Here is a 14,366-nt window from a genome sequence, read left to right on the forward strand (position 1 = left end):
AACGCATGACATCCTCACCACAAATCCGGGCATTTTTGAATCAGAGGATGATGCACAAAAACATCTATAAACCCACCAAATAAAAGGGAACCAAGAAGCATATGAAGGATATGAAGTCATGTGTGTGTGTTTGTGTGTGTGTGTGTGTGTGTGTGTGTGTGTGTGTGTGTGTGTGTGTGTGTGTGGTTGTGATGCAGCGAGTTCCCGGTTATTCTGGTTGTAGTTGTGGAGGTGCCCATGTGCCTGCTCCTGCTCCTCCTGCTGCTGCTGCTCCTCCTGCTGCTGCTGCTCCTTCTGCTGCTCCTCCTGCTCCGCCTGCTCCTCCTGCTGCTGCTGCTGCTGCTGCTCCTGCTGCTGCTGCTGCTGCTCCTGCTGCTCCTCCTCCTGCTGCTCCTCCTCCTGCTGCTGCTGCTGCTGCTGCTGTTCTGTGTTTTTTTTCTTTCTACGGAAAACCTCATGTAAAGTTGGACACGTTCATATTACCGTATGAGGTCTGAAAGTAAACGGAAAGTAAAAACAGCGCCTCAAATAGAACCAAGTGCTTTTGACTCAGACCGGCTCCATCGGTGGAGGTTTGTTCCTTTCATTGACCTGCGTTCTGTCATGTTTCGATGATGACGACGATGAGGACGACGATGATGATGATGATGATGATGATGATGCTAAGACAATGACATATCAAAGACTCTTTTGCGTTGTCTTCTCTCTTCTGCTTTTCCGAGCGCTTCCCCTGACTCCCTCCCGCCTCCCACTGGTTTCCCGCCAACCGGGAAGGACGGTCATTGGCAGTTCCTGCTCCGGGAACGTGAATCAGTGAGAGTATCCTGTGTCCGGCACCGTCCCTTTAACGACGTGATGAACGAAAGCGTGAGCAACCAAGCCACTCCATATTTACTGAACAAATGAATAAGAGAAACCGCAGTGATGAGCAATTAGCGGTGGAGGACGTCAGCGCTGACACCGCGGTGGTTTGTGGGAATCCAGCAAAGCAGGAACATGCTTGTTGTAATATAAATCACATGATGGCATGCCCCGGGGTCGACCGAACGTCAGTCGACCAGAAGGGTCTGCTCGACCGCGTTTTCCGTCGGTCGGTGAGAAAAAAAACCTCACTTGGGAGCCGCGCCAAAATGAACCATAAAACCTTGACGGCTGGACCAGTGTACGAGACTTTTAATTTGAAACAAATCTAGACCAACGAAAACGTTCCCCGCCGGACGGGGGTGGCGCAGCGAGTAACCGAGTGCGCGGCCCCGGGAAGTGCTGGCCCCCAACGAGGGGACGCCGTCACCGGGAAAACCCAGATTTTCCGTGCGCCACATTTCAGTGTAAATTATGTCAATATGTATATTAAATGCATACAATAATAAAATAGTAATAGGGCCTAATAAGTTTAACTGATGTAATGTTTAACCGGGTTAATTAACAGGCGGTTAACTCCTTTCACGCATCACTTGTAAATGAAATGCATATTTTAAAGGCTGGTTATTAGGTTTTGTATTCATTGGTAATGAAGCACAGTGTTAACAGTGTTAGTTATAACATTCTGGATCTCGAACCATGATCTGATGGCCCAAAAACACATTTAAATGATTCAATTAATATCATAAACGGGAGACGATTAGTCGACTAATGGCTAGAACTGACGACTATTAGTCGACTAGGAAAATCTTAAGTCGGGGGCAGCCCTGGTATGCACGTCAATGAAAGGAACAAGCCTCTACGGATGGAGTTGCTCTGATTTGAGTAAAGTACTTTGTTTTAATTGATGCAATGTTTCTACTTTCCATTCAAAATTGAAAGGGTTGATGTGATGTCACGTTCAGGCCACAGACCCTCATGTGAACGTGTCCAACTTCACATGAAGTTTTTCGGTAGAAAGAAAAAGCAGAGAACAGGAGCAGCAGCAGCTACGGCAAATGACGTGGATCCTGCTGGAGTCGTTCAGTGTGGAATGCAGATCCTGCCTGGAGTCATGGAAGGTCAGTGACCCAGACACCTTGAGTCCTTCTGCCTGCGTTCCAGGACCAACAGGCCGCATGCACAATATTACCAGACAAGTGGGAGAATTTAAGACATTTTATTTCACCAAATTTGATATAGTTTTCCTCTGGTGGTGACATTTCGTGACTTGCAGTTTTCCTGAATAAAAACAAAATCAGCTTATAGACGTTTTGCTACTGGTCTTGGTTGGATTTGGTTTCCAGGTCAGGACAAAACTTCTTCATGTTAAACCAGAAAAGGAGTGCACACGTTTCTGATGATATTTTAAAGCAAAAAAATAAAATAAAAAATATATATATCAATATTTACTAAATCATACATGGTAAACATTAAGAGTTATTGTAGCATTGTTAAATGAAGGAAAAGTGACCACTGAAGGTTTAAAAGATGATGAGTAGCATCCATCTCAAGCCATGAATCTGACTTAACAAATAAATAAATCCAGCCCTTGTCGAAATGTCGCATTTGGAAGTTGCATCATTTTGTCAGAATTACATCGTATTCCAATAATGTCAAGGCTTAAGAAAAGACAAAGGCAGTAATATATTATATATATAGCCAAATATAACCTGAAAAAATATATATATTGCGATATCACATTTATATGAAAACGATTGATTACAGACAAAAGTTAATAGCTAGTATTACACATGAGGTATCAGATGGTCATATTAAAACGTGAGCTGATTCTGATGATTTGTAGTGATGTTTTGTTCTGTGCATATCAAAGTGTAAGTACATTAGCAATAGAGTGGGAATCTCTTGGTTTGAGAGTGAGAAAGCACATTAATATCCGTCCTTGTTTCACACCAATTAAACCCGAGCAGCACGAGCGACCACAAAAGGAGACCGCGAGGAATAAAAGTCTGACTTCATTTACCGAAATGTGAGTGTTTTTGTTTGTTTTTTTTCTTCGTTTTTTTTAAGCCCAACGGAGTTCGACAGGGTTCCGATCAGCCGCGGCGTCCGTTCCTGGTCTTACTCCTCTCTGATGGTCACCTTCACTCGGTGCCAGGCGTTGCTCAGCACTCCCCTCAGGTTCCAGATTGGGGGAACGGAGTCCGGCTGCATGTTGTAGCTGTCGTCCACGGCCTTGCAGACGATTTCCAGCTCCTGGGCGTCGGGCGGGAGGGCGGACGTCAGCTCCCACAGCTTCCAGGCCCAGGCCCGGCCCGGCGGAGGGGGCGGCGCCGGGGCCTGGTCACGCTCGTCGCTCTGAAGCTCAGCCACCTGCCACGTCTTCCCCCCGTCCAGAGACACGTCCACGCGCACCACCTCCCGCCCGCCGCCGCTCCAGGCGTAGCCCTTCACCGTCACCTCCTCGGCGCTGCGGTCCAGCTCGGCGCCCTCCGCCGGCTGCGTGATGGCCGACTGGACGGGCAGCTCCTGGATGGCCGGGGCCGACTTGAAGTCCACCGTGTCCCAGTCGGTGCCGGGGGAGAAGCCCTTGTAGTCGTTCTGCTGCCAGTGGCTGCCGCTCTCCTCGGCGCTGACCACGATCTTGCCGAGCCACTTGACGTTGCGTGCGCCCACCGTGCCCGGCACCACCACCCGCACAGGGAAGCCGTGGTCGGGCGGCAGATCCTCGCCGTTCATCTCGTACGCCAGCAGCACGTCGCCCTCCTCGCTCACGGCCTTGTTGAGGGGGATGGACGCCCCGTACGTGGTTCCCGTCACATCTTTGTCCAGCCCTTCGAACTGGACGTGCCGCGCCCACCGGGCCACGTCTGGCGCGTAGCCCGCCGCCAGGAGGACGTCCCTCAGCCGGGCGCCGCTCCACGTGGCGTTGCTGATGGCGGCGATGCCCCAGTTCAGCCCCTTCACCTGCTTCACCTGGTTCATCTCGGAGCGACGGTTCCCGGCGCACTGCAGCGTGGCGGTGACCGTATGTTTGGGGAATTTGGTCTTCAGCTCGTCCAGAGACAGGGTGAGCGCTCCGCGAGGAAGCCCCTCCACGTGGAGGCGATACGACGCCGGGTCCAAGCGCGGAACCGGCAAGTGGTTCCTCTTGAAGAAAATGGCCGAGGGAGTTATGTAGTTGTCGTTGAGGAGTTGGAGCGGGGGCTCGGCGTTGAAGGGCTTTAGGCTGTTGACGCGCAGGCCCGGGTGGCGCTCGGGGTCCGAGGAGTACGGGTCCGAGGTTTTCACAGTCTGCTGCCGCTGCCGGTCCGCTGCGCTGAGCTCACCGACCTTTGACCCCAGACAAGAGAAGCACTGGGTCAAACACATCAGCGTCGAAGGCGAACTTCCAAAAACCACCCGGAACCATCAAGATGACAAGGCTGTTTAGGTGTAGCAACCGTTCACCGAGGCAAATTCTTTATTTTGTGGTTTGTGAGGTTGAATTGGTTGGTATTCACAAAAATAAAATCTAGTATTTTTAAACAATTAAATATCATTAAAATACGGCTAGAAATACATTTCCATTATTTTGCCACAATATAATAATCGAATATTATTTTGGTATGTATTTAAATTCATTAAATATATCATTAAAAATATCCATCTGAAATGAATGAAATAATAAATTAATTTAAAGCAGATGCGGGCAGGATTAATGAATTATTATAACTATATCATATAAGTTACAATAGTATATAAGTTTTAGTTTTTTCGTTTATTTAATAACTGTATTGGCAATTCACATGGCACATTTGCAAAGCAAATGCAAACAAGCAATGTAATTATGCGCATAGCACGCAATTATCTGGCAGCAAAAAACAGATCAATAAATAACCACTAAAGTCATATGAAAAGGTTCCATGGATTCAAAATGCAACAGTTTTGGAAAGCGAGGCCACCTTGTACTCTGAGAGGATGTCCAACACGTGGTTCTGGCTGTGCACAGCGTACAGGGCCCAGAAGGGCTCCAGCGCTCCGCCGGCCGCCAGCAGGATCTTGTCTCCTCCAGGATGCATGGACACAAAGTCTGTGATGTCATAGACGCTGCCCTTGTAAGTGACCCACACCCTGTCCTCCAGGGAGCGGTGCCTGGTGACCTCCTCCTGCGTGAAGATCCGCACGGACGAGTCCTGGGCGATCGTCTGCACCGTCGTGGTGGCCGCCCGCTCCGCCTGAGAAAATTAGGAAAAAAAAAAAAAAAAAAAGGATGTATATATTAATGGTGACAACAAAAAGGAATGAGGCGTAGCTCGCGGAGGCAGTTCTGTCGGACCACTCGACAAAATCAAACCAAAGCGTGTTCCCGTTAAGACACTTTGCAAAGCAGATACCTTCACGTCAGCTATGAAGCCGAGAAGCGGCCATTTTGGAACCATTCTGAGCTTTCCTGTTCACTGTAATTATAAGCAGCGGTTCGCATCCAGACTTCAGATCACACCGAAAACGCGTCAAACTGCGAAAATGTGATTCCGTTCCATCTTTATGTGGATCCTCAGAATCTGCCTTTTATGGAACTGAAGGCACTAATGTTAGTTTTCAGTTGTTTTCTATTTGAGGACATGAGGCCGGCATCCATTTTTTCCAGTGGAATAATTTTGTTAAAATAAAGTTTCCAGCGGGTGCTTTAAATGAAATGTTAATGGTGCCAATTCAATGTATAACAGTAAATACATAAATGAAAAAGAATAACATTCCTTGATGTTTAATGTGTTGACCTCATGATGTTTAATACAGTTGTGTATAATTATGCAAAGTAGTGATCGTGTTTGAATGATGTTGGAACTGTATTGATCCTTTTTTTTTTATTATAAAAGCAATCAAATAACAAAACCTCTGCTCTTCTTTGTTCTTCACTGTTTGAATGATCTTCCACTGTGCTTTTTGAAATAGTTGTTGTATAACATCCAAATAATCTACATTTTCGTGGAACGCAAGAACTTCACGGAATAATTCCATCTAATAATTCCATGATTTATAAATACATGTACTTTGCTGGTTTACGGTGAATAAATAAAATTGTCGATGACATCAAAATAAGAATAGGAGAGAAATTAAATGCAGTATCCGATCAATAAGCTGAATCTGGCTGGTTAGTTACTTCAAACAAGAAACGTTGGGGAAAAATAAAAAACAAATGATCTTGTATGGGGTCCCTGTCATTTTTTTTTAAAAGAACGTTGTAACCAAACCTTTTTAAACCAACCTTATTTACAACATACCCAAACAAAAAACGAGGAACTACATCTGCCACTGAGGTCTGCCATGATGTCACCGTGCACCGTGCCACTTGGATGAAGGCAGTAAGGTTATGAGTCACGGAGTTATTTTTCACTCATAAACCATGTTGTTCCATCCAGAGCTGGAGTTGGTCCTCGAGCGCTGTGCTGAGGCTGCCCACAGCTCCCAAATAGTATTATAGGATGCGTGGAATGCAGAGGACCAATGTCCCCACGGAGATCAATAAAGTCATTATTCTTTTTCTATTAAGTTTTATCTATCAAGAAAAATACCCAGCCTGGCCATATTCCTGTCTAGGAGTTTTAATGTTGATATTATCAAATGACTCTTCGGGACTTTTGTTTGTTCATGCATTCAAAAGGTCAACGAAGAAGATCGTTTCTAACAAAAATGGACAATTCGTCCACCTGCTCTTTCCAGTTGAAGTTAAATCTGTTTGGATCCTGTGATTTATAGTAAGTCGTTACTGGCTTTTGTAGATGTACTATGTATTCTGTATTACAACATATTTCCGTTTGGTCGTGGCTTGCTCCTGTTCAAACACAGGAGTACAGTACAAGTTTTTAGTTTCTATTTACAGTGTGATAAGAGTGTTTCACTATTGTAGACACTCCACAAAACTAAACAAGGGAGTGCACATCTGCACCCAAGTTGAATATCATGATTGTTCCCTGTTCTCCTTTTAAGAAAAGAAATATATATATTTTTTTATTTTCTTTTTTTCTCAAAAGTATTCTATCAACATGGGAAAAAAAAATTATATATATATATATATATATATATATATATATATATATATATATCATTTTTTTCCATGTTGATAGAATACTTTACCTGAAAAATGTTTGATTTATCATGATTTACTGTAACTAGACAAATCCAAAATCTGTCTGCACAATTCATGACACATAGCACAACTTATTGAGGACATCATGGAAAAAAGATACTTACAACCTACTTTGGCAATCATATTTTCATATTTATCATGCTAAAGCACAAAACCAAACAATGTCCTACAAGACCGATTAACCTGTCTAACCTTCCTAGGAGAACCTGCCAGACAGAAATAGTCACAAGGATGCTGCTCTGCGGTGGCCGTGGAGCCAGGGCCCAGCAGCAGTGACCACCCTGAACCACCACCCGACCAACCTGGACCGGACCTGATGACGACCACTTCCCTTCTGGAGGCGTCTCCCTGCGCCGCTGAGCACCAGCATAATACTCTCTCATACTGTCTAGCTTGAACACTGCATAGTATAGAAGTACATTAAACTATGATTTGTCATATTATCACTGTTGCCCCCTCGGCATCCACTGCAGCCTGGTCATCCTGGAAGGGGAATCCTTCCTTCCGTGGTGGCTTCTTCAGGTTTCTTCCTTTTCTTTTTCCCGCCCCAAGAGGTTTTCTGGGCGTTGATGTGAAAAGTGGGCTTGTGAAGCCCTTCGAGACTGTATTGTGATTAAGGGCTATATCAATAAAGTTGACACAAAAAAGTGAAAAAATTACAAATCTGAAAGCGACAAAATTCCACATTCATTGGTGAAGGTCAGATCCACTGCTCACCTTGTTGTAGTGGAGGCCGTACGCCACCACGGCTCCGGCTCCAACCAGCAGACCCGCCAGGCCATATCTCCACCTGGAGTGGGGTGGAGCGTCCCTGGAGCTCGGCTCCTCGCTGCCGCCGCTACAGGAGCGGACCCCACATGATGCTGCTGGAAGCGCCGCTCGTAGATGTCTAGGGTGTAGGAACAACCATGAAGTATTTAAATAAAAATGTTCTTCTCAATAACCTAACTGGATCGGCCGGTGTTGCACGAGCCCGATGATCGCTGCTCCATTGATTTCCCGTCTGAGATGTGGTTTGTTATCCCGGCAAACAATCTTCAAGACACCGCACCGAAATGCTTGACAAACACGAGGCTGCGAGCCTGAGGGGTCAGCAACTTGAAATATTGGGAGTTTTTAAGTGAGCGGGCTCCAGCAAACTGCCATTGCCTCAACCTGGACTAAAGGCAGTAACCGCATATTAAAATTAATTTGTTGCTTTATAATTGAGGTACGTGCATGCCAACCTAAAAAATGTGTCGTCTTAAACAAATACCCAAGGGAAATATGAGCTTGCTCTGCTCTGCAGGGAAGTAGACACTGACAGTACAAAGTCTATAATGCATAGTTCAAAATAATTCGAACACGCTCTCAAAGTTTGTAATGCGTATCACTGTATCACCCCCACAACACCAAAATAATCAGTTGATAATTTTTTTTTTCTTTATCGAAAATATAAAAACGGTTAACAGTACCAACATGGAACTGGAATACGCAAGTGTCATACTTGCCGACCTCCTCTTAGAAAATAGCACAAAAGCATGAGATACTGGTTTGAACCTAAATATACGATTACTACTTTACTGACTTCAAACATAAATGTGTACCGTGTGTACATATTTTATGATAAAGTGTGACACTTCTCACATTTGACAGAACATATAAAAAAAAAAAAAAACGTAGAGCAGCCTGTCAAACAAGACATGCAGCCGCTGATCTGCCGCCATTACAGACACCACATTTATAATATACACCACTAGAAAACATGTTAAGACTCATTTTACTCCTCTCTTTGTGCATGTTGATACCGAACATTTGCAACATGTTTGTTCTTGAATTGCTGACTACATTTGCTCACATAGTAGGAGCGTTTTTTTTGTTTTTTTTCTTAAAACAAATTATTGGCAGGCACTTCAACCAATCCACGTTTTGTTTTTTTAAACTAACCACAGGCTTTGTGTTTTCCTCAACCTGAAGATAATCTTGACGTCTATTAAAAGCTCTGTTGTTCCCCGGGAAACCTCAGGTTGAGCCTAAACATATCATGCTAATGCAAATATATTGCTTGTACATGACTCTGCAGTGCAGAAGCTAACTGATAAGACAGTATTGGTCCTGCTAGATAATGACTAACTAAGTGTAAAAGGGTTGTTCACAAGTTGGAAAGCTGGGACTACAAATGACAAGCTTTTTATGGCAAGAATCCCTACGACAAGGCAGTTTTCATATCATATCACTTGTTATATGCCAACAAATACTATCAAAAGTTCAGAAATAAGAAGATTTGACACTTCTTTGAGGTAATAAATATAGTTTAAGTAAATGTATACCGACCAAAGATGATTTAGAATTGCATGCACCCCTGTTAATTTAATCATTTTGTTTTTATTTACTGTACCTTTGAGTTGTGAGCGGGCCAACTCTCGTCAGGCTTCTACATTGTCTGAGAAGCAGCATCGCATTGATGTTCTGAGGAGAAATGAAGAAGAATCGCTGTCATACGACACATAACACCATTACCGGGAAAAAACGGATTTCCCCACAGGACGACAACCCAATCTCCACTTTTTAAATAACCCTGAAGAAAAGACTAGAAAGAAAGACTAGGGTACCAAAGTGACTCCAATATCTTTAAATGTTACTTTCCTTTGCAACCATTACAGTATAGTGCATTACAAGGATGTTTAAGCACAAACACCTTATTATGCATGTTATGATTAATTAATTTAGCCATATTGAATACAGCCAGTCCACTACAGAATGCAGCATTGAATAACTCATGAAGAAAACGATTTATAACTCGTTGTATCCTACTTAACAAAAACAAAACAACAAAACACTTCTTTAACAAAGCTGTCATGTGATTTAATTGCCAAAATACGTTCCTGCTAAAAGGACAGGCTGTAAAACTCACGACTCCTTTTTACAGGACCAATGAAGAGTAATATTAAAGTAAGAAAGAAGAAAACCAGGTCAAAGGTAATGGTAACGTATTCTCGCTGGTAGCTTCACTGTTTATCAAGCACTAAAATATGAAAATATTTCTCCACAATGGAGTCCACAGTGGCATTTCAACTATTCACAGTTGGTCTAAAAAGCATGGGTTAAAAAGCATGATGTTGTGTATTGAAACAAGTGGGAAAATCCTGCAGGATGAACTTAGTTTGTTCTGTAAACAAGGTCTGAAATTAGTGACAAAGATGAAAGTGAAGTTGAGAATAAAAACTCAAAACAAGACAAGGAAGGACAGTGTTTGTGCCATTGTGTTAAATTGAAGGTGTTCATGATTCCTTGCCAAAGCTCTCGGTCGCTTGCTGATTTAAACGCTGAGATAAAGGGACTATTATCACACCTACCGTAATTGTTTTATTGGAAGGTTAATCCATTATCTTCAACCCTCCCCAGATAATAATACAAACATACCGACTAGACAGGATGTTGTAAATAACAAGTAGCAGGTCAAACAAAGCTTTAAAATGATTATTTAACAATCGAAAGGGCAAGGCTATCACTCGCGCTTATCCACTATCTACGCCCCTGCCAAACAGCTAAACAAACTGGTTCAAACACTCCGGAAATCAAGGATTTCTTTGGGCGATATGGTGGCATTAGGAGCTCTTTATATTTTTCGTGACAATCGCAAAGAATCTCACATGCTCACATGCTATGATAACTACGTATGTCCATCTGGAGCGAATCCCTGCCAGGTCACCAGGTCACTCACCCACCTTTAGTTTTACCAGCTTTATCTCGTCTTCACAAAGGGTGCTGTCACAACACTCAGGACCAGATGGAACTCTGAACAAAAAGGGCTTTTTTTTAGAACGAGAAGCCAACATAATGACACAGCGTTTTGGGGATGAGTTTGGCAGTGTGTGTACAGTAAGCCCCCAATACCAAATATTCACCAACAGTTTGCAGAGCTCCGCCTGTCTGCAATTGGTTGGTTGCATCCTGGTTCATTTCCCAGCTGTTGTATTGAGTATACTATAGGATAAGATAAGATAAGATCGATGTTGCATTCTCAAAGGAAATTTTGTGTTGGACACATGCAGTACCATGCAGTTTAAAACACAAACCGACACCAGTGACACTGATAACACGTTCAGCAGTGGGTTTTTTGACGGCATTCCACTGTGGCTGGCAGATAAAGTGTAGACCATAGCATATGTGATCTTTTAAGACTGGCCAGCTTTTTTTTCCTCTCTCTCCACATACATACATACACTATTATATTTATATATATATATATATATATATATATATATATATATATATATATATATATATATATATATATATACATATACACACACACACACACACACACACACACATACACACATATACTGTATATACACATACACACATATACATACATAACCAGATTTAATGTTGCCTGGGACCAGCTCAATGGACTAATCAAACAGTTCCCCTGCTTGTATTTAATCTTCATGGATAATCTGTGGAATTTTAGGAACACAGGTGTTTTTCAAGATCGCCATTCCTCTCCACTTGCATTCCATCATAATGAGAGGGAGTAGAGGTCGGTATTGACACAACGCCAGACAGAAATCAAGAAACGCATCAACATAAATCACTCTAAAAGTGAATTCTATCTGTTCTAAAAGGTAACCTCACATTACCAGATGAGGAAAGAATGCCGACCAACTCCAACTGTTTCAGGTGTCAGTCACACCACATTAGACACATTAGTCCATTACAAGCCAGGCGACTGGGCGACCACCCGAGCATGAACGGACCCCGAACTACTTGGATTTGTTTATGTGGCAGTCTGCCCGGCAAAGTCTCAGTTGAAGCTGGAAACATATTAAAAGGTGCCTCACACAACTTTCGTCAGTAAAGAAAGGTCATAAGATAACATGTCATCTGTATAGCAACCGATGTAAAGCTCGTTTGACACCGTCAACGTTACATTTGTTTCGATCTCCATCACCACAATTAGTTAAGTAGGGAGCTAAAGCAGTAGCTGGTGTTCGCTAGCTTATAAAGCTGCACCGGTGCAGACTGCATGACAGCGCCGCTCGTGTTTGTGAATAAAGACGAGGCGCCGACCTTGGTTTCGCTGGACTCTCCTCGGCGGGTGAGGGTTCGGGCGGACAGGGCTTCAACGGCGGATGTTCGTCCCCGGGAATTGAAGCGGATGCCCCGCCGCGGTCTCCACATCCCACATGGCTCGCGCTGCGTTCGAGACACCTCGGAAAAGTCACGAAACCTCCGCCTGCCCGGTCACCCGGGCAGCAGCACCCCACCGACGCGGATCGGCAACCGCCGGGGTTTTCCTTCGGCCGCGCGGTGCACGGCGAGGCATAAAAAAAAACAAAAAACACACCGGCGCGGCCGCCGCCGGTGGTAGTAGTGGCGGTAAGCGGGGAGGGGGGCGCGTTATTCACCGATCGCGCCGTGACGGTGCCAAAGTCCCGTTTTTAACGCGCCCGAGGAAAGCGCCCAAGGTGACAGATTGCGCGACCGCGCCAAGATAAAAAAACGTCAACGTGGGCGCGACGTGATGTGTGGAGATAACACCCGAGGGCCCCGGCATGACCTGACCAAGCTCCGGGCACGGTATCCTAACGGTCATCGGCGGCACCGGCCGGTGCCGCCGATGACCGTTAGGATACCGTGCCCGGAGCTTGGTCAGGTCTCTCACTGAATGGACTGTAAAGGGGATGGTTGGCGTGGTCAGTGCGGGGCTCTGCGGCTCGGGGGGGGGGGGGGGGGGGGGGGGGGTCCTCTGCACAGAAACATACGTCGAGCAGTTTCCCGGTCGGTTCAGTGGCGTTTTGCACATTTTTAGACATGCGATAAAGAGTGACTGCTTTTCTTTACGCTGTGCACGGTGCTGCGCAATCTTTACGAGTGAAAGGCGTCGTCGGCGGTAGGTTCCCCCGGTTAAAGGTGTCGGGGTCAGGTGTTTCATTGGTTTACAGCCTTTACCGTAGCGATCCGGGTAGAATGGAGTTATAAATATAGATGTTTCATCTTAGGACCACGTGTTTATGATTTGTTTCAATCGTTGAATCCGTTTTTTGTTCAGCAGGTTTCTTCCTCAACAATGTAATAGTTGTCTATATCTCGCATTGCTGTACTCGGTGGCACTCCTGTACATAACGAATAAATCAAGTAAAAAAAAACCCAAGCAGAAACAGATCAACAGTACTATAGAAGAAAAGGTGAAATAGAAAAATAATAAAAAAAAAAACAATGGCACATGCTAAAATAGTACAAACAAGAACAGCACTATCAAGTAAAAAACAGAGGAAAACAGATCAAGAGTGAAATAGCAAAAAATAAAAATAAAAACTATTGTACATGCTAAGATAATACAAATAATGACAATAGATAATGAAAACACGATCAGCCGAAGAAAGTTTCTGCCTCTCTGATGTTGTCTGGTAGGGTGTTCCAGAGCCCAGGGCCATAGAAGCTGAACGCTGCCTCGCGGCTTCTCTTATGGTTTGCTTTCGGAACCAGTAAAAGAGAAGCAGTGGATGATCTAAGTGTTCTACTGGGCACATGTTCCTGAACCTTTTACCGTTTTAAAAACCAGAAGAAGAACCTTCAAATCTAGAGAGAAGGCTATTGCAGCAGTCAAAGTCGCTGGTGATGAGAGCCTGCATTGGCTTTTCTGCCTCCGCTTGTCGGGGGAAAGGTCTGACATTTGCGATAGTGGCGGTTTTGCCTGCGTTTTCAGGGACCTCCGGCACAGACGACGTGGATACAGGCACACTCCATTATTGCAGAGAGTGAGTTAGGTGGAATAAGCCCAGTAGCAGATGGACACATGTCATGACAAGGGGTCCTCTCCCGAGTGTGTGTGGGGATGGGGGTTTTACCTGTTGCTCGTGAGACTGATCAACGAGCAACAGGTGTGCAGCCACACTTATCCTGGGCCCCAATTACCTAGACCCAGGACAGGTGTGGCTGCTCAAACCAACTGAACTTATACTACTGGACACTCGCTCACCAGTGCAAACATAACAGATGGATTTAGTTCTGAATCGAGCTTTGTCTCTAGATGTGTGTGACTTTGCTCGCTAACAGACTCTTGCTTTTCAACTAGGGCTGCTCCTCTTTCAGACAGGGTTGTTTTAGGGAGGACTGCAGTACAGTAACGTTCTATATGGCCCCTCTGACCACACCGAAAATATCTAGGCTTACCGTCAGGATTTCTTTTAGCTCTAGGTGGAGGTTGGGCCTCAGAATCCTGTTTTGAGGGTTGCAGCGCTTTCATTAGCAAGTCTAACTGCCTCTGTTCAGAATAGCTAGATTTATTGTCAACTGACTCACAAGATGCTTGTGCCTGGAATTTGTTGGAGAAAAGTGAGGAGTGGTTATCCTTTCGCTTAAATTACTTCACACTGTGTTGTCCATT

The 14,366-nt window shown here is 44.6% G+C and overlaps 1 protein-coding gene across 1 annotated transcript; it reads right to left on the minus strand.

Moving 5' to 3' along the window:
• Positions 1-2,083: 2,083 nt before the first annotated feature.
• On the minus strand, positions 2,084-12,134 carry suox (sulfite oxidase). The gene is made up of 5 exons (XM_080000332.1): positions 12,047-12,134; positions 9,369-9,439; positions 7,709-7,880; positions 4,806-5,078; positions 2,084-4,194 (listed from the first exon to the last, which is right to left on the minus strand). The coding sequence occupies exons 2-5, from the start codon at positions 9,425-9,427 to the stop codon at positions 2,983-2,985; spliced, it is 1,716 nt and encodes a 571-aa protein (XP_079856458.1). The 5' UTR covers positions 9,428-9,439; positions 12,047-12,134; the 3' UTR covers positions 2,084-2,982.
• Positions 12,135-14,366: the final 2,232 nt, after the last annotated feature.

The sequence above is a fragment of the Zeus faber genome (assembly GCF_960531495.2).
Source record: "Zeus faber genome assembly, chromosome: 5".
Classification (NCBI taxonomy): Eukaryota; Metazoa; Chordata; class Actinopteri; order Zeiformes; family Zeidae; genus Zeus; species Zeus faber.

Bases quoted from the DNA above. Each gene is read 5' to 3' on its own strand.
- suox (XM_080000332.1), bottom strand. From the start codon at position 9,427: ATGCTGCTTCTCAGACAATGTAGAAGCCTGACGAGAGTTGGCCCGCTC. The intron at 7,881-9,368 runs GTACAGTAAATA...CCTACACCCTAG, and splicing joins GGCCCGCTCACAACTCAAAG to ACATCTACGAGCGGCGCTTC. The intron at 5,079-7,708 runs GTGAGCAGTGGA...TAATTTTCTCAG, and splicing joins ACGGCCTCCACTACAACAAG to GCGGAGCGGGCGGCCACCAC.